Source organism: Corvus brachyrhynchos, unplaced genomic scaffold (genome assembly GCF_000691975.1).
Source record: "Corvus brachyrhynchos isolate BGI_N302 unplaced genomic scaffold, ASM69197v1 scaffold14, whole genome shotgun sequence".
NCBI classification, from domain to species: domain Eukaryota; kingdom Metazoa; phylum Chordata; class Aves; order Passeriformes; family Corvidae; genus Corvus; species Corvus brachyrhynchos.
The window spans coordinates 1,388,147-1,409,443 of record NW_008239110.1 but is presented as its reverse complement, the minus strand read 5'-3'; the positions used below and the strand labels follow the sequence as shown (position 1 = coordinate 1,409,443).

The following is a 21,297-nucleotide window of genomic DNA, read 5'->3' as shown; positions in this document are numbered from 1 at the left end:
GAGCTGCTGCCCTGCTGCCCGGCAAAGTATCTGTGCTGAAATAAGCAAATGACTGTAGCTGTAATTGGGAGCAAAAGTGCTGAAATAAGCAAATGACAGCAGCTATAATTTGATGAGGACCCTTGCTCCCAGGGAAGGAGAAGACCTCTGTTCCTAGAGACGAAAGTGATGAGGACTCCTACTCCCAGGGGAGGAGGAGGGCCTCTATTCCTAGAGATGAAGATGCTCCCAGAGATAGGTGAAGAGAACCTTTGCTTCTGAAGAGCACATCCTTAAAATGGTACCCCATTAGCTCAAGATTGGACCCTCGAAAGCAGTTGTGGGGAAAGCTGTAGGTCGGGGGAAGGACTCTCACATGATGAGAGCAGAGAACCAACCCGGGCGGCTGTCTCACTGTGACATTGAAGCCATGAGAGAACTTCTTGTGGAGATGTCTCCATAGCATGAGCAAGAGAGAATCCTCTCCCTAAGTGAACTGAAAAAAAGTTATTATGGAAGTGGTAAACTGACTGAACATCTCAAGGGTTGTCTTTTTACCCTGTCAGTGGGAGAAGGGAGAAAGGTGGGGGGAGATAAAATGTTATGAAGGTTTAGTCTGACTTTTTTCTTCTAGGTCTGTTAATAAAATTCTTTATATTATTTTAAGTTTTGTGCCTGCTTTGCTTTCTCCTAATTCTTATTTCACAAAAGGGAAATAAGTAAGTAATGGATATTTTGAACCAAACCACTACAGCCTCTAATAACCATTGAGCATAATTACTATAATTGCCATGTGCTCATTTAATACAAATAAAAGGCTAGATGTAGAGACATGGGAATATATAAAAGTACTTTCTAAAGTTTAACTACTGAAGAACAAAATAGGCAACATATTTTCCTTAAATTAAAACTTTTTGCTAGAGGTAGAGGTTTACAGGTAAACATTAAATAACTACAGAAGATTATAAGTTATTTGATGAAGAGACAAAGAAAAACTCCTTTCAGAATGATGCAGGTATTAAACAAAAAGTAAAATTCTGCCATAAAAAACAGCTTAAAACATTTCCCTAGAGTACAGTATCACACTACAATAGTATGATGCTTTGTGCATTTTCATCAACCAGAGGCAATTTTAGAACATGAGAAATCAAGGGACAGAAGAACTGATTTATCTGTACTTGGGGGAAAAAAGAAATCAAACCAAGCTTTCTAGTACGATCATGTATTGAAGCAGTGGGACTCTTGACTAGTGTTATCACAATTGAATGTTAATTAATCTACCAAGTGCCTGATACATTTCAAAAAAAATTAGCCAAGATTGTGGATTATTTGCTCAGTTTAGGCGGCTAATTATGCATATGAATGTATCTGAAAAATTATGGAAAAAGAGCTGTGTCTACCAAGGCAAAATCAGAGATTTTCAGGAAAGAAGGGTTTTACATAACTTTCCATTTAACCTTTGCTAAAAAACACAATCAATAACTAAAGAAGCCCAAAGCACTTGTTTTGGTAAATAAGTGTATTTCAGATATAATCAGTCTTAGATTAATATTAACTAGAGTGGACAGCAGACACTGTTGCAGTTTGCTTTCAGCGCCTAATGTCAAAAGGAAGACTCTGCTCTTACTCTGGCAGACATTTCACATGATCCAGGCCTTTCCCTCATGAGCAATATTGTCTCATTAGGGCAATTTTTGCATTGTATGTTTAATTACCTTTTTGCAAGCATAGCAATGGTGAGCAAATTGCTTCTCAAAACAGGGCACACAGTAATTCTCATTGTCTTTGGTGATTAATGGTTTTGTTCCCAATGGTTGTCGACAATACTGGCAAACGAAACAGGATTCATGCCAGGAACTTCCCTTAAATTCCATTTTACGTGAACCTGAAAAAAACCAAAGTGAACAATCCCCTCAGATATGGCGTTGTAATGTAAGTTTTAAATGCTGGGAATGCTCTTGTTTTGAACCTTCTATCTCAGTATTAGATTACCCAAGAAAACACTTATCTTCAATTTAATAGAGCTTCTAAGGATGCACTTGAAATTTCAAGAACACATTCAGTGCCATATAACCATCTGGCAAAAGATGTGCTGAATTGCCTAAGCTGTGATTTTTAGAGTCTGCTCTTATATGAATCTTTTCGGGTTTCTTCTTTGTGGTTATGCTCCAGTTGCTCAGTTTCTCTCCAGCCAGCCAACTCAGTGATAATGTTCAGGTACACAGCACTTTTATAAATTAGAGATTCATTTGTTGGAGGTTTAGTACATTTATTATTGTTCTGTCTTCTGTCTTCCTTAAACTAAGGCTCCTTCACTTATAAATGCATTATTTATCTTAATCAGCTTAAATTGGCAACTTTCTAAACGTTTTTTCTGTGATACAGCACATTACACTGCCTTTCTCTTATAGCTCATCATTTCTGACCTAGATCAACAATTCTTTTTATCATGTTTAACTAGATGCTTTTGATACAGCACAAGGACAGAAAGTTTCTCAGTTAAATGTTTGTCAGAGGAGTTTCAGAGCTTTTGTCTCTGTGTACAGGTGCTCTATCTTGATGTAGAAGCAAAAGTCTAAGATATGCACATATGTCTGAGAACAATTTTTCCAGTGGATCTCCATCATAACTTCTTACCTGTAGGTAGCATCAGACTGCACAGAGAGGTGCAAGGTGCTTTACCATCCTTTCCACATGAAGAGGGTGGCTGCTACAACCGATTAATCCCACTGTACCTGTTTCCTGAACTGTGGGGCCAGTGGAGAAACTACTGGCTTATTTAGACATGAAAAGTTTGCAGCTTCTTCCCAGTGATCAGAAGGCTAGCTTCACTGTCTTTCACAACTGGGTCTTGTCAACACAGAGCTAGCAAGCTGATGAGAAGGAAGTTAATGATACAGAGACTGGCTGGCATTCCCATGCCACTGTTGCACTGTTTCTCACACCTTCAGGCACTTGCTGCAAGGATTTAGACTCTGTCACAAAACATGCAGCATGGATATACACCAGAAGGTAATAATGCAAACCTGAGTGTATTCTGGTACTTTCTTGATCACATCTGGTAAGGTGTGCCTATTTGACAACTTTTAAGCAGTTTATAATCCTTAAAATGAACACAACTATATTTTTACAATATTTTTTTCCACTAAGGCAGATTTTACTTGTAATGAAAAGGAAACAAACTGTAAAAATACAAATCAGTGTTACAGGTTGAATGCAACATGAGTAATCTAGTATCAATAGTAAGACAATAATTTTGCACAGCCTGGACCTTACTGTTTGGCATTAAGATATACTGAAAAATAAATTCCAATGTTACTGCCGAATTTACTGATATTCTCTGTTCCAAAAGTTAGGGACCTACTTTCCTGAGCAAGCAGCTTCCTTTTGCCACAAGTGGTGCTGTGGCTTCTCTCAGATGCCTATGAAGAGGCAGCTTTTGGGTAATCACTCTGCTGTATGAGCTTCACTGATGTGGTGGCAATGAAAAGTCTAGAGCATGTCCTGAACAGCTGAGACGCAGTTTAGTGGAAAGCGCAGAATTATAAAGGTTGCTAAAGGCAGGAGGTAAGCCTATTGTAAACATGGAAAATATTGTAAAATGGACTTTTATTCATTTTAGTAAAAATGCTGCTAATGATTTGAAGGCAAATTGTCATGTTTTGTAAATTTAAATAAGAAATATTTCTGAGTGAAAGCAATACTATAAAGAACACAAGCACTGGGTCTGGTCAGTGTGGAAGTCATGCAGATGACTTGTCTAATCTGGCACTCCTGCTCACAATAGCTCAGTTTGTCTACCTATGCTCACAGTGGGATATGCTTCCTAAGAACTGCAACAGAATCAAGGACGTCACATGAACACACTTTACCATGCATTGAACTCTTAATATTTTTATAAGGATTCATAAGACCTGTCAGTGATGATAGATCAGAAGTGTGCCTGCCCTCTCCTTACTGCTGGGAGAGTGCTACACACTAACAAAGAGTAGTCACCTCAAAGATGTTCTGAAAGTCAAGGACCTTGTAGCTTGGTTATTCTAGGAGCTGGTCATAATTAAAAACGTAGTTCCATTTTTCACCAAAGGATCCCTGTTGTCTTACCTGGCATAATGGTCTTCTGGCAGTGAAAACACTTGGATGAATACTCATCAGAGTAGCATTCAGTACACAGCAAGACCTCATCCTTGGCAGCAAATGGTTTCTCCACAAGTGAGCGATTGCACTTGGCACACCTGAAGCACCCCTCATGCCAGTGGCGGCCTTTGTAGGCCAGATCCTTGAAGAAAGAAGGATCATGTTAAGGTAAACATTTCTTTACGGTGTTTTAATCCTTCAGGTCCTTCGAGAACTAAAATGAAAAATGGAGAGCATTGCAGTGGTGGGTCCAACCAGAGGTGTGCTCAGGAAAGGTGTAGGTACTCAATGTCACACTGTTGTGTAGATCTCTTCCAGAGGCCTTTAGGAGGTGCTTCGGCAGATACAGTGGGCCTTCCTTATGTAACATAGAGGTATGTTTTCATTGGAAGAATCATGTCATATATTACAGTTGTCTTTCGAGGGGAAAGAAGGGATCAATGTTTTTAATGCGCGCAGACCACTGTAGAGGAAGCCCTTACTCTATAGAATTTGAAGTGAACCTTATGTATTTTCAATGTTACTACTTCTTCTTCCAGCTGGCATGACATAATGCTAAGTTATTGCAGAAAACAAGCAATTAAAATCTCATTGAGGACAAAATGATTATTAGGAAGATTAAAAAAATAATTGCTTTTGTTTACATCTGATATCAATCCCCCCGAAAACTTGGTAGAAATAATGTTTGTTTAAGACTCAGCGGGCTTAGGGGATGAAAGAACTAACAGTATGTGTATGAGATCCTGGCTAAGAATTCAAAAATGACCAAAGAGCAGATTTAATTTTTCCACAGTTAAAAAAGCAAGGGAAAAATGCACCTCCAAAAAACCGTCCCACCTTAAAAAAATCAACCAGAGCCTTCCAGGTCTCTTTTATAAGAAGCACAAAAGGGCACAAATCCAATTGCATTGTTCTCCTTTATCAAGTCTCCACCTTTTAAAGTGCTAAAAAAGAAAGAAATACCATGCTTCATTTTGAGAGCTGCTGAGCACTTACCATTTTAATTTCCATTGGTTGGCATTCTGAACCTTGCAGGAACCAGGCTGTCAGCCCACAGCAGCCTGAAGCAAAGATTGGGTGAGGAGGAGAGGAAGAAAACCAAGCTCTAGCCCCTGGCAGAGGTGAGACAATCAGCTGTAGATCTCTGTGTGCTGCTTTTCTAGATGTGTCTATCTGGGTCCACTCCTTTCTTATCACCTCTGCTTTTTTCTCCCATTTCTTCCTTCCACTCAGTCCAAAGACATGGCTTTTTGTTTACAATCTTCAACAATGGTAATCCTGTCACTTATTTAATTTTTGATTTTAAAAGTGAAATGAAGTGAACTCAAAGCATTTGTTCTCCTGGTGAATCTGACTGGTGGTACATGTTCAATGTTGCTGTGAGTAAAATGCTAATGAGAGTTTGAGGAGTGTCTTCATCCAAATCAGCGTTTGCCTTGGATGATTCCTGTACTCAGACAATGTGCTTTGAAGTGCTGGGCTGGGGAAGCCTTCCAAGAGGTTTATTTTAATAACTTCCTGTCCTTTTATTTCTAAGGAACATAGGCAAAGAGAGCATGGGGAGAAGGTGAGCACTGCACACTGAGCTTGGCAAAACAAATGCTTTTTGATGGGTTTCAACTGAACTTAAAATTCAAAGTCAAGTGTATGTGCTCTAAATTGAAGTATGGGGTATTAGCAACTCTGTCAGACCACAGAGGAATTTGAATTATTAATTAATATTGTAAAAAATGGAGAGGTGAAAGGAAAGACAAGGTTAGAAAAACTGCCACTAATATGCCATCTCTGAGATGAGCAAGGTAAGCATGGCATTAAGTAGGAATTAAAAAATACTTCATTTCCAAAAGAGAGAATATGCAAATAATAAACATGTTGTCTTCTCAGCTTGACATCTGTGTGTCATTTTTCGATGAACATCTCTCAGAAATTCCAAGGTGTCATCCAACCTGATACACTGAATTATACCAGCCACGCTATCACCCCTCCAACATTGTGCAGCCTCTACAGTCAGTGAGTGACCGGAGGTGAAGGATGGAGCCTAGCTGATGTCCACACACCACAGCCTTGCTGTATGCTTGGGGTATATGCATGTGCAGATTTCCTCATCTTTGGTCCCAGAGCTTTCCTATTCCGGGAAAATAGCACTGTTTCACTCTGCTGTATGTGTGGATGTACAACGGCCGTGCTTAGGTCTCTTCAGCAATACAGGGATACACAGAGGGGGGGATATGGAATCTGCCATTAAAGAAATTGGATTTGTGTATAATTTAACAAAGAACAAAAAGTGTAAGCTGTATCTTTACCTTGGAGTTACACTCAATGGGTTGCTTGCACTCTTCACAGGGGTTGGCATACAGGCTGTCATAACACGGAACACAGTAAGCATTTTCTTCTCTTAGTGCGTATTTCCTGCCACGGAGAGACTGAAGGCAGAAATGACAGTCTGTGTGACTGCTGGTCATCCTGCTGGGGCCCTCCAGGTGATCTGCAAAGATGGAAAAATCAGGTAATTCAGTGCATGACCATTTGCTTGCTCAAATAATAAGTAATGCTGCATTACCTGTGAAAGTTAGACAGGCATTTCCTGGTCATTTGCAGTGCCCTGGATTTCTCAATGCTGGGTTGTTCTACAATAAAAGGGTGGCCTTTAACAACATATACTGAGTACTGTATTACCTACATGATGGGGAGCAAGAGGGCTGCTTCAGCTTATTCTAACACCGTTTCAAGTCAGACACCTGAAAATGAGGCCATCTTCACATTCTCTATGCACAACTGCTGGCATTATGGGCATTATGTACTGGATTCTGAGACATGGATCACCCAGTAATAACGTAATGGAGATAGAAGCAATAATTCAAAAATTAAACCAACTGCAGAGTTAAAAGGCCAAAGAGAAGAGGCAGACACTTTATGGCGTGTTCCTGGCTTTCTCTTGATACTCCTGTCTTTCTGCTTTTTCCTTTCTTTTCAAAATACCCCCACATCTACCTGAACAAACAGAAGGAAGACAAGGGACTCCAGGATATATGACTGGTTTTTACATTATCCCAACTGTTGTGCTAGTATTTGGTGGCAATGTAAGGTCACACAAATACCCCTGGATAGCAAAAGAGTAAAGTATAAAGAAAAATAAACAAAATCATAAATCAAACAAAATCATAACTCAAAGAAAGTTTCCCTTGTTGTTATTGGAAAAGATTGTTTATTCTTACATATTTCTTTATTGCCGGATTCCATGTTGGCAGTACCAAAATAATGTGAGATAGTTTATATTTCCGTGCCAGACAAGTGCAGGAAATACCACAAATCTATTGAGAGCCAGTTGTATGAATTTCCCATCCTTCAGTTTTTCAGGCTAAAGACGCTTGGACAAGCATCCAAACCTCAGCTGCTTATAGATCTGCAATACTGAATGTTTTAAGGATTTTGGAGATGAAGACTCATTTCAGTCTTCTTGTTGCTGATTGGATCATCACCACTTTGCTAAAATTGGGTCTTGATTCTTGGAAATGAAGGAAGCAGAAACCAGAAAGTTCAGTGAAGCAACCCCAAAAACATCTGCTGGACTCATTGGATTGCACTCTTCATTGAACTCAGAGGAGTTGAAAACAACCGGGGAAGGTCTCCTAAAATATTTACATGTCAGTGACTTTGGGCAGCTGAAATTTTTTCACTTTGAATAACAGTGCAAATTAGTTATCTTAACCAATGCAGCGCCTGAGAGTAAGGAAGAGCATACAGACGACAAGATTCGAGGGAGTGCTTACCCATGATGAGTTTTATGTGATACCCTTGGAAAAATAATATAACAGGGCTTAAGCCTGGACTTCCATTTCCTTAAGATCTAACAGAGATTTGAAGGTGTAACAAATAAACCCATTTATATGAGAAAATTACATCCATCAGCTTGCACATTTACAGAACATGACATATAAAAACCAGGCAGAGCTCAGTGCATTTACTGCACAATCACAGTCATGACCAAAGTCAAGGTTAAGTTTTGCGCATTTTGTTCTATATCAGGGAAGAAGTAAAAACTGGTGTCTAAGGACACAATCAAGGAGTGTTTGTGGTTAACTGTGCTCTATATTCAAGGTCACAGGACAGGCTTGAAACTGGCTTTCAGAGGAATTTTCTTTTCTTTTTTTTCAGTGGGAATTAAAGGTGTGAACTGCCTCGGAGGATAACCCTGAGTGAACCACCTTTCTAATCTCCTCCTTGCTGGATCAGTACTCCTGCTTCCTGAAAGAGTTTCATCTCAGCCTAAAAGTGGCAACAGCAAAATCCAAACAGGACATGCATGTAGAGTTTTGTTACTTACAGTGCTTTTTTGTTGCACAAAGCTCACCAACAAATAGCTTCCTATACCAGCAGAAACATCTCTGATTTTTCGTTCTAATGAATGCCAATCAAGTTTTTAGTTTATCAAAAACTCTGCATACCAAGTAATTTTCTTTAAAATGTGGTTCTCTTGATTATTGCTTTTTTCCCCTAGGAAGTCAGTCTGTTCCAGGAAGCCCAGGTTGTGTGCACAAACAAGACTCACTACTGTAATAGTTCAGAACTCCTGAATTTGCAATGTAATTATACTCCTGAAGACTTATATGGATATGGGAGTGAAGTGCTATTAATCCTGTTCTACAGATGAGAGTTGTTGCTTGAGCACTTTAAAAAAGCGGCCCCAAGAACAGAGTCAAAGCCTGAGGGTGTCTTTGGGCTGCTCCTCTAGTAAAATGCTCAAGTTGCCCAAGGGTTTTCTTCAGAAATTCTTCAGAGTTTGACCATGAATCATCATTAAGGACCATGTTTGGGAATGAAGCAGCAATGGTATGCAAAATAATGAAGATTTTTGCAAATCTTTAGGCAAAGGTCTGGGTAACCTTTGAGAACTACTTTTACTATTAGAAAATGCAACAAAAAAGGTGAATCTCATCTCTCCCATCACCACTTATCCTTGCTCCAATAAATAAGTAGTGGTACGAGCACCACGCAGTTAAGTAGAATGTTTTTCTTGTGCTTTGATCCTAATCTCTAGAGAAATATGTTTACTTTAAGTTTGCTGGAAGCGAGACTTTGTGTTTTGAAGGTCAGTTAAGAAATCTCTGGAGATCTGGTGTTATTCACTCTCATGGAATGAAACGCTGACTCGAGCATTCCAGCTGCTAACTTGAGTCCTAGGCACAGGGAAAGACTGCCATTCCTTGGGAAAAGAAGATTTTACTATTTAAATTGGAACATTTTAAATTGGAAGCTAAATACTGTTGATTTTTATGTACCTAGTAGGCAGGGATACGTGGTATCATTTGTAGTGTTAAGAATATTCCAAGGAGGTGCAGAGAGATGTTGCCAAGGATGTGAGAATATTGTAACTGGAGTCCCTGGGGTCAGATTTGAGAATGCAGCAATTTCATGGACTTGTTTTCTCTCTGGAGCTAAAAAGCACAGCCACAAGGTTAATATATCTAAATTATTTATCTTGATGTTTTCTATAAATATATGTTAATCTCCCTCACATAATATAAGAATAAAAAGCCCAGAAACATTCATACTACTCAGAAAGGAATTAATATATACATACGGATGCAGATATGTGCATACAGGTAAAAATATTCTATCTTTCACTTCATGGCAATTCTAATGGACTATTTCCCAATCTAAACATACCAGCCTTTGAACTTCATAATCTTTTTCTTTAAGAACATACAGTTATTGGAACAAGGCTCTTTCTCAGAGAGACATAAAGAAAGAAAAATGGTGGGAAAAAAATTCCTTGGAACAACACTGAAGGATAAGAAAAACAATTTGATCTATTATGAGTAGGACACCCCTGCAAGCTTCCCTAGCCTCTTGTTCATTTTCAAGTAAGTATATGTTTTTACCTTCTAATGTGATTTGGCATATTTGCATGAATTTGCTGACTTCATTTTCCCTATTTCTATTTTTGTCTCATGCATTTACATATATTAAGGGTTCTGTTTGCTTTTTTAAAAATGGCTAGAGAAGCAATAGGAACTAGGGGTATATATTACAGACCAAGTCAAACCAAGTACCTACAGAAAAGAAGACACAGATGTTAACTTTGAGCTGTCTAATCTCTGTGGCACAGTACAGCAACACAGCATCAGGTCCTGGAAGCACCTGAGTGAATGCAGAGCTCTCACTGATGAAATTCTCCTTTCAGCAGCCAGGATGGATGCCAACTGGGACACAGCTGTAACAATCCGACTATCCTGCTCCATGGTACACAAGTCATACTGTTGAGGTGTCATGGCAAAGCAGGTATTTTAGAGGTTGATCTGGTAATTCATACTGAGTTGTACTGTGTTCACACACCCCATGACTACAAGCAAAAAGGACAAGAGTTGTGGCTTAACTAGGGGAGAAAGCATCTCAGGAATTCTGTAATTTTTTCCTTAATTGGTATTACTGTCTGCTTTGTTTACACCATGCAAATTCAAATGGTGTAGTCATCTAAATTCTTCCCTTTTTTTTTAAATAATTCTTACCCACATTTTTTACAAGTTTTCACACAGTCTGGTAGAGCCAGAGTTTCCTCCGGTGTCATTATGGAGCTCATTCCTTTCTGACTACTGTCAAATGTATGGAATAAAATGAAGTGATGAAATAATTCAGCTGTGCATTTTTGTAACTTTTAATGTAAAATCCTGTCAGTATTCTTAGTTGTACTTCCCAAACTGAACCATAAGACAGGTTTGAGGATTGCATCTGTTACAAAAGGCTCATATGATGAAGAATACTGAAATTGACTGGTGAGTTAGATGGGTCAGAGTGGCACCCACAGCAAACTGGCAGATGACACCACACCAGCAGGAGAGGATGATACACCACATGGGTGTGCTGTTATCCAGAGGGACCTCACTGGAACTGGAGAAGTGGGGTGAGAAGGGGCTCATGAGGTTCAGCAAGGGGAGTTGCAAGGTGATTCTTTGACGGACCACAGAAAAGTTTATCACTGCTGAAAGACAAAAGAGGGAGGGTAAAAGTCTCCACAAAACCTCAGTATTCTCTTTTGGGCGTTAGAACAGGAGTGGGGCCGTTCTCATAACAACAACACAGGTCTCCTGTAGATGCCTTGTTGTGAGACCCCATCAAAGCTGGACATGCACTTAGTCTAAACATGTGAGTAATGCAATTGCTGTCAGCTGAAATATTCACATTCTTGAAGCTGAAGGTGTGCTCTAGAGCTTTGCTATCCATAACTTTGGAGCACAGAATTTGAAAGATACTTTCAAAGATAATATAAAAGTGTGATTTTTAAAAGTATAGAACTGATCACAGTCACAGCAGTGAATGCAAAGTCTTCTCCATTATTCTTTACACCTATTTTGTACAGTCCACTTTCCTGCCTCCACACTCATCTACAATCCATGATTAAGGAATCATGAATGATACTTCAAAAAGCATTTAAATAAACAGAAAATGGAAGTTACAAATGAAGACATGCGCTGAAGTCCTGATCTGACACTTCCACCAGTGAGTTCATCCCTATTGTGCAAATCATAGAGCCATAGAATTCTAAGGGTTGGAAGGGACCTTAAAGATCATCTGGTTCCAACTCCAGTGCCATGGGCAGGGACATGTCCCACTAGACCAGGTTGCTCAATGCCCCATCCAATCTGGCTGTGAAAACTTCCAGATATGGGGCATCCATAATTTCTCTCTTCAACCTATTCCAGTACCTCACCACCCTCATAGTTAGGAATTTCTTCCTAATGTCTAACATGAATTTCCCATCTTTCAGTTGGTACCCATTACTCCTTGTCCTATCACTACAGTACATGATGAAGAGTCCCTCTTCAGCTTCCCAGTCGGCCCCTTCAGATGCTGGTAGGGAGCAGCATCAGAGGATGCTTTGGAACCATCTCTGCTAGAACAGCATCTGCACAAAATGCCTGCACAGCCGGGCAGAGTCCCCCAAGGAAACAGCAGCATCTCAGCCATTCACTGACACCACCGGGAAGGGACACACCTCCCTGAAAGTGACACAAGCCTGCCTTTGGGACTGAAAGCTTTCCCGGGAAAAACAGCAGCGATAAGAAATGATACCTGTGAGTGAAGTGCTAACAGGTCATGAAACAAACCATCTTGCCACTAACAGGAAGTAACAGAACTTCAATAGGGAATGCTGATGCTGACTGTAAGGTTTTAATGAAAAAATATGCAATTTCTTGTTTTTGCAGATGCTTCAGCTGTAGAGACGAGATTTCCCTGTCCTTATATTTTATTTCAGGAACAGCAAGGTGGATGAAGAGTACTCTGTTGTGTGAGAATGAGTGCATCACATGAATTACAATCCTTTTTTAAAAAAAACCCAAAAAACTACAAGTGACTGTACAGCACAACTTTTTCTAGATGGGTTATTTTAAAGCCTGTGACCTAATTAGAACTGCTTTAAGAAACAAAATGAGCAAAAATAAAAAGATCATCATCAGCAGCATTGTTAGCAACAAGCTAAAATTGGAAAGAATTTTCATTACCCTATTTAAAAAAAAACCAAACTTGCTCCCCTCAAACCCAAACGTAAACCCCCCAAGTGATAATAAAGCATCTGCTGCAGTGGCTTTTCCTCTTCTCTCCAGCTGTGCTATGCCAACCTGACCTAGTTTTCTGAGGAAAAATATAAACCGAACCACAGCACTCTTTTAATAAAAGTATGACACCTTATCAAAATGAACCAAACCTAAAATTTTCTATCTCAGCCTTGTTAAGAGGTTGTGATGAGTCAGATGGCATCACAGCTTAATAAAAGCAAAGGCTACTGTCAGTAGTACCTGTATGTAAGATCCCTACTTCAATTATCATTGTTCCCAGGTATTTTGATTTGTAGGCCAACTGTTCTGTGGGCCAGTTTTGCTGCTTGCAGTGCTCCATCAGGCTTGACTGCCACCTTCTTATCAAGCTCATGTCTGAAAACAGGGATGATGTGGCTCTGCAGACAGGCCCGGGGCTGCTCATTGCACCAACAGGAATCATTGTTTGTAAAGCCACTGCTGTACAGTCTAAGAAATGCTGCCCACTGCAAATGTAGCACTGCAAATGTCTTTGCCTTATGTGTGAGATATTTGGAGTAACCACTGCTGTGTCAGTCTCCAATCCTTCCCAAGGGAAAACAGATTTCAAGGTGGGCAATTCCAAGAGGCAGGATCAAGTATGGTTTGGGTTGGAATGGTTTGGGTTGGACGGGACCTTAAAGATCATCTACTTCCAACCCCCCTGCCATGGACAGGGACACCTCCCACTAGACCAGGCTGCTCAGAGCCCCATCCAGCCTGGCCTTAATCACTTTCAGGGATGGAACATCCACAAGTTCTCTGGGCAACAAGGAGAGAAGAAGTCAGCAGAAACATTGAGCAGAGCTAGAAACAGCTTGATCTCTACCGATGGACTCTGGATTTTTGATTACAATTAACACAGTAGGTATGGGTATGATATTTAGCATTAATGATCCTCTGCAGTTGCACTGTTTTTGGAACACAGAGATACAATTATAACAACAGAAACATATTAAAATACATATTCATATATTGCATCTGCTAGGTAGACAGACCATGAAGCATCTAATTTTCTTCTAATCAGAAGAAAATCTGAAAGAAGTTTCACTCTTAGTATTCTATCATTTTTACAGTAATTAACTGGTTATATGATATAACTGAGACAGGTGGCATTTAGAAAGGTTTCTAGGAGAGCTCACAACAAAAAAGCAACATGAAAATATACTGTGGGTATTCTTCAACAGATTTATTTGACTTCCTTCTGCTTCCCTCTAAGTGTTACCTGGCCACCTGCTATGTCTTCTCTTAGAACAGATCACTTAGAACACTGGTATCTGTATTCAAATTCAGGTAGCTGAATAATTGCTCTCAATTCAAGGATGTCAAATTAGGTGATTTAATATTTTCTGGACTAGGGTTTAATTCTGGATTTTAGGGTTGGTGTGCTCTTACCTATTGGGGAGTGCTATGCACAATTTGCTTATGAAGTCCCAGCATCTGCACCAAGGCTGCAGTTACAAAACAGTATAATTCGGCCGTGTATGTATATCACCAATGCTATGGAATTATAGCAGGGGTTTTCTTGCTTTTATTTTCTGCCCTGGGTGCTTTAAACAGATTGTGGACAGGAAAACCTTATTAGTTTAACTACATAGGTGCATTAAGGACAGGCTGCTGGCTTTTGGGCTGGAGGAAAAAAACCCCAAACATTCAGATATACACATTCTTTTATATCATGTCCTATATTCACTATTGATAGTTATCCAGCACATATTGTTCTAGCCCAGCCAAAGGATATATGAACTCACAGTATGAAAACAGTTTTAGAAGAGATCTCATGAAAGGAATTTTGAAGGCAGTGAACCTTTTTAAGAGAACCCTTTTAGCAGTGGGGCTGGTAGAAAGAGCAGGGAGTGGAGGTCTTTGGCTCTTTGTCCTTTACCAGGGAGGAAAAATAACAGTGTCACTAGGACAAATATAGAAAAAAAATGCTGGTGGTTTTCCTTTTTTTGCTGTTTTCTTTAAATATGTGGCTTTGTGCATCATCCATTAAGCAGGCAAAAAATGTTAATTAAAGACCTCTTGAGTCTTGAGCAGTTGAGTAGATAATGTGCTGTCAAACAAGATAGGGGATAACATGGCATTGACTCAGTTTTAACTTGAATCCTCACATCCTGTGGCAGCAACATTGACCAGTCCTTACAGAAATTCAGCCCTGGGTTCCTGCCAGTGACATATGCCACCTACTTGAAGTCTTCATGACTCTTACATTACCTGTTCTGCCTACTTGGTAGATGAAATCTGTGGAATAATTATGTGACTGGGTATCCTAACATTTCCCTTAAGCCCGAAAGTCTCTGCACCACACATTAAACATTTTCTTTCTATTTAAAATAGTCTAAAAGGGGTCATGATTTAAAATCAGCAGACCATGGTATTCTGTCTTTCTTTATTGCGATGTGAGGTTGCTGACCCTTCAGTAACTGCCCTTCTGGGATTTTTGTAATGCCGTGATATGAAAAAGTCTCTTTTTTTTTTTTTTTTTTTTGGCACTATGACTTTGAGAATGAATTTATTTCTATGATTATAAATACACAATATCTGAAAATTGGTTCCAGTGTAGGGTTGACCTTTTCTGATTGATGAAAAATTAAGGCTGAAGTTTATCTGAACACCCAAGACAGTCAATATTTGATTCAGACAAATAAAACTCATCACTGAATCTTAGAATGCTGGATGAAATTTGGTAAGAATGAAGAAATTCCTTTCTAACTTTTAAGAACATTTTAGGAGCATGTAATTTAACTCAAGGATATTGTGGAACAATGAGTCCACTGATACCAGTAAAGTCTGGTGACGTGGATTTATTCAAGTGATGATGTGAAGATTGTAGCAACAACCATCTTTGCAAACCTAGAATGGAACTGACTGGTTTTGGTAGAGGATGGTGCTCAGAGACCATAACTCTGACCAGCTGTGGTGAAAAAGGTTGGTCTAAGGAGGGGGAGAGTGGAACACAGCAGCAGAAGCTGCACCAAGGAACAAATACAATCCAAGGCTTTCTTGCTAATTTATGTAAAATTTATTAAAAGTTTTCAGTAAAAAGTCCAAGCAAGTAATTAAACAAATTAAGAATTCTGCTACTGTATTTTAAAAAATCCAACAAACCCAAACTGTTTTGAGCTTTTAATTTGAAATATTTCTCAATGCTCTTCAATTTTGAAGCATCAAACTAAACATTGACAATTAGAAGACCAGCATGAAATAGTTTTTACTCTAAACACTTTTCCCCATGCAAATTAGACTTTTAGAAATCTAATTATGCCACAGTTTTGCATGTTTTAATACACAAATGAATCATGATATGGCTGAATTTGAAACTTGAAGAGCTCTCTTGAGCAAGACTGAGCTCAATAAGCATGTTTAAGCCTAATACTATTACGGGCTTCTGATAGATAGAACGAAAACCTAAATCTCTGAGGTATTTTACAGCCTTCCTTTCAAAGGTTCCAGAATGCTTTTCTAACAACAGTAATAAAGTAATGCTAAAACACATTTGTGAGATACTTGTCAACAGAAAAAATCAATACTTGTCAAAGGAAAGTAATTGACTTCCTCAAGGTCCATTCGATGGGTCTTCTCATCAGGCTGTATCCACAGCACTGGCCCAGGCTTGTTAAAAGCACTGTACCAACGTTGCCAACTGGTCAACTCCCAGTGCTAGAGGTGGAAAGCACTTCCAAATTTAGCCAAAGTAATAAAATGTTCCAGTTGCTTACTTTGCAATTGTCCTTTATGACTCTGAAGTTATGATGAATATTCTTAAGCAAAATGTTCTGTCCACAACTACACCATGCTCTAGCACTTGGGCATTCTTGCTATCAATTCTGCTACCTATGTACAAAGACACATTACAGGAAGATTAGTATTTTTCTGACTGATAAAGTCTCTTAAGTGTGAGGCCAGCAACCAGCTAGGACAGCCTGTTCAGATCCATTACCCACACTGTGCTGTGTAAGAATTAACCAGTCCTTTTACATGGACCTTGAACAAATTCAGATTCAAAGGCAGCCATAGCTGGGAAGAAAAGTAGCATACTAGCATGGATGAAGTAGAATCAAAGAAAACTCTTAGTCTAAGAAAGGGGAACAATAAAGGACGATTGTACCACATGGCAACAGAGAATGGGAATACTCAGAGAAATTAACCTAAACCTGCTCAGGCTAATGAGCAAGGCACTTTTTTTGCTAAAGAACAGATATAAATTCCTCTCCAGGGTGATCTAGCAGAAATCAAATTTAGCCATCATTATGAAGGAACTAAGGCAGCATAGCTTCCCTTTGCAAATCTTGTCCTTCACTTTATCTCTGCTACGGAATTTTATGTCAGGGGGTTTTATAAACTTGTTTTCTTGGAGTCATGTTTGCATGTTTCCACAAAACTGTCCTTATTTGATCCCTCTGCCATTTTACAGGAAAACACAAATGTATGAAACAAGGAGCTCACAGCCTCCTTTCTCATAAGAGCTACATGCCTCGTTCCCAGAAGCCCAAGTGGAGCATCAGCAGCATTTCACTGCACCAGCTTCCAAACTTAGGGCTCTAGAGATTTTAATAGAGCAGTTGAACTAGAAATGATTAATTTATGAGCATCATTTTATCCTAAATTGGCAGGGAAGTGTGCAGTAAAACTCAGCTCAGATTTACTCCCCAGGCAATCTAAAAGCCTTGATGGCACCTAGAGCTTGAGTCGGCAGGAGGGCTGCTCCTTCCAACAGGTTTGGAATTTCACCCTCTGATTTTGGGCTTGATGGTTGGAAGCATGCTGGTTAAAATATTTCTTTCTGTCTGTCCATGGTTAGGCAATACTAAAAGTTTTTAACTGCTCTTTCGAGAAATAAAACTCCAGTAGGGAAAATAAACGAAGAAAGCTGGGATTACTGGTACAGAACCGACGGAACATATGTCTTACCATGTCAGCCCAAAAATATGTGCTTTATAAATTATGACTGCTTGCAAATAACTTGGAGACACCATACATCAGAATCTATTTCAAGCAGCTTTTGAATTCATTTTTCTCTTACCCTGCAAGTTAGTTAGTATCATCTCAAGTTTCTACCAAAGAAACACCTTTGAGTCAAAGTGACTCCTGATCCTGCAGTAAAATTACATGGGAAAATTACATCAGCAATCCGATATAATGTTAATATAATAAATACATGACAGTTTCTTCTGTTACTGTAGAAATAACAAGTTGTTGCACAAAGAAAAGAAAAAAATTAACACAAATTAAAAAAAGGCATCTGAAACTTGATTTCTAAATGTAAATTCTAAACAAAATTATGATCCTAAAAATATGATAGCTGAAAGATAACACAAAGTGTCTTATGGAGGGAGAATCGGGAGATGATATTTGTTGTTTACAGCAATATTTTGACTTTTCATAAAAATCAGCTTGGAAACTGGTTTTACTTCCAAAATCAAGAATAATCCACATTAGCTGTTAAAATTACTTATGCTACAAACAAGTGACTTTACAGAAAAGGTACTATCTAGAAATTCTTCTTGCAAAAGCAAATAGCTATGAAAGCTTGCTAGGAGATAAAAATGTCATGGGAAACAGCATATGCATATTTTGTTGGATGGTTCTTTGGAGTAAACAAAACTCATCCTCATCTCTTTACAAAGGAAACCTCAAACAATCTTTCTGCAAATTAGTAGGTGAGCCAATTCAGTGAAAAGAATGAATAAAAAAATATTTTAAATTATTAAGTGTGGTATCTCTTTAGGAACAAAAAATTATAAAAGTATTATATATTTGGAATTCTGCATCTAATTTATTTAGCAGTTTTGTGTGTGAGGAAAAACTTCCTGCATACTTGCTCAAAATATTAAATTAAGTACCTTCTACACTAACACGTTTAAAGATTATCAGATAAAGGAATAACAGAAAAGAGCCTCAATACTCACATTTGGTTTTAAGCTGCTTCTCTTGGTAACTTGTGCAGCAAAATAAAAGAAGAAATAATTATGCGTCTTCACAGAAACAAGCAGTCATGAAGTCCAAAAGAAACAGAACACTTTGCCAGAGCTATTTGAGGGTCCCATCAGAATCTGCCTGGATCAGGGAAGGCTGAGGGTCAGTTTGTTTCCCTTAGACCTCATGACATGCAAATATCTGGCTGCCTCACCACTGAATCAAATCATTCTTTGACATACTGTGTTTACAAATTGCAAATACATACAATGTAGGAGGTTGTTAAAGGAACATATTTCTGAGAGTTTTCAAAAGGAAAAAGGCATTTCTGTTAAAAAACAAAACTGTTCAGTGCAAAGTAAAAAAGAAAGTAAGATGGAACACTTTTCATCCTCAGATACATACTGGTTCATGCATAATGAATTCAAAAGACCTCATATGGGCTTGTAGATCAGGAAAGAAAAAGAAGAATTGCAACTACTAAAAGTCTGATTATTGTGTACAGGAAATGGGAGGGCAGGGAAAAACCTCCTCCAGTTTAATGAAAGATGTTCAGGGATACAGCAAAACTCAGAAGTTCTGCTGCTTCTTAAGCAGTTTCTGGGCTGTGACAATTTGCTGCTCTTCCAGCAGGTGGGAAGGTGTTCTCACAGGATTACCATCATCAGAGTGGCAGCAATGGACTCCTCTAGGCTCTCTCTCAGTGTTTCCCTGTTCCTGCCTTTGAAACACAGCCACCTCTACCTTCTGCTTGGACCCAACTGGGGCCAGCTTTCACAGACAGGCTCCTGTATGCACAACACATTCAGAAGTCCTTACACTTTGCATAAGACTCTATGCAGACCCTTAATCAAATGCAGCTGAAAGTAAGGATTTTGTGTTCATTTAAAAAAGCAGACTGCAGTTTGGCAGAGTGGAGAAAGGATGGCTGCTTGTGGTATGAACCACGACTGACCTCCAGGCAGATTTTTCCACAACCAAGAGCCAATAGATCTGAATCACTAGGTCTATAATGTCACGTGGGGGGGAGCTGTTTTGTATCACAGATAGACGAAAGAAGGAAATGTCTGAATGGTTTAAATATGCATTACGTTATCTGAGTACTTTGGTAAAATTGCCAAATCTGGACATGTGCTGGAGGTTATCTGTGTCTAGATAGCGTCTCACAGTTAAGACAGAGCCTCTGACTACTATTGCCAAGAACTGATTATCTCTGCTTGTGGTCTTGTAAAACTTCTCCAGACACTTAATCATTACTTAAACAAGATTGATCTTTTCCCTCCTATTTTTATTTGTGTTATAAGCTTTATTTATACCAAGCACCTTTCATTTCAAGCCTGTGATTTTAGCAGATTGAGGAGAGAGAGTATGAGTTAGGTGTGAATTTGAGTCTAGAATGAGAATGGGGAATAGTTTTCTCTTGTCTTTACTTCCAGAAAGAAAAAACTGATAGCATAGTTCTTAACCAAGTACATTTTCAAGTTCATAAATCAGATCAAGACAGAAGTATTTCCCAAGCAGATCTGTTGAAAGAGCTAATGACACTTAGAAATACTTCTAATACAATATGTTCTTTCCATGAAGGATGAGAAGTTCAGACACGTCCTACAGCACATCACTTTCCTTATGCTTCAAAGACTCAAATTTGTCTCAGCAGTAGACAGGGATAATTCTGCATCAGCAGAAGAGAGGCCCAGAGAAACATATAGAACAGAATCAGGGTTTTTCCCAACAAGTACAAATTAAGTACAAATGAGGAGGTCAACAAAAGTTCTGTTGTTTCTTCAGACAATCAGTTTGATGATTTATCTTGCAGCTCTCGCATTTCTTCCACAACTTCCTGAAACATAAAGCAGGAAGCTTTATTTTAGCTGTCCCCCGATACGACCTGTCTTGACCTACCTTCCTCTTCATGTTGAGGGTTTGGGAAATTCATCAAGCAAATGGTGGTTCTCTTTAAACTACTCAAGTTACTCTTTCCAATTTAGAATATTCATTTTTCAAAAAACAAAACCTCAAAGAGATGGCACTCCTTAGCAATTCCTAAAGAAAGAACTTGTTTTCCTGACAAAATACATTTGGCATTTACTGAATATGTTCTGTTATTTGGGCTAGCAGAGAGTATCTATAATAAAGTACAATTGTTCAAAAAGTTTGGGCAGCATGGATTTGGAGGCTCAGAAAGCACTCAAAGGAGAAATACTACATGCCTTGTTCTTATATTCCTCTCTAAGCGTCCACTTTTGGCCTCTGCTGGAGACACAATACTGGGCTACACTGACCTTCAGTGTGACCCACTACAGTCACTCTTCTGTCATCTCCAAGGGTACTAAACTTCCTCTTAAACAAGAAACCCCAATCTACTCAGATTTGTAGAATTTTCCATTTTCTTGACCTACTGTTACTTACTAGGAAAAACATTCAAGGAACAAACCCCTGCTTGAGTAGCCTTACTCGTGAGCCTACAGAGAGAACAGAACTACTGTAGTTTTATCTGAACAAGCTCTTGGATTCATGCAGACAACAAAACCCAGTGATATTATTTAGAAACCTGTGCCAAATTTTTCTAAGCAGCTGTGAAACAAGAGTTCAAAGTTCTAACAGAGCAACTATTTGCTTATTTCCAGCAGATCTGCAAATAACCAACTACAAAAGTCATCTTTTGCCACTTAAAATGAAGGGAAGGCAA

General features: G+C 38.9%; 1 protein-coding gene across 2 annotated transcripts in view; it reads right to left on the bottom strand.

Moving 5' to 3' along the window:
• FHL5 (four and a half LIM domains 5) overlaps positions 1 to 21,297 on the bottom strand; it is a 34,451-nt gene that overhangs the window by 10,844 nt on the left and 2,310 nt on the right. Inside the window, exons 2-6 of one of the 2 annotated variants that reach the window (XM_017739587.1) lie at positions 18,602 to 20,448; positions 6,677 to 6,743; positions 6,420 to 6,601; positions 4,084 to 4,258; positions 1,695 to 1,864 (exon numbers count right to left, since the gene is read on the bottom strand). In XM_017739587.1, the coding sequence (XP_017595076.1) occupies positions 1,695 to 1,864; positions 4,084 to 4,258; positions 6,420 to 6,578 (504 nt within the window). In that variant the 5' untranslated portion in view covers positions 6,579 to 6,601; positions 6,677 to 6,743; positions 18,602 to 20,448. The remainder of the gene's footprint in view (positions 1 to 1,694; positions 1,865 to 4,083; positions 4,259 to 6,419; positions 6,602 to 6,676; positions 6,744 to 18,601; positions 20,449 to 21,297) is intronic. The other variant, XM_008637726.2, reaches the window with a different exon arrangement.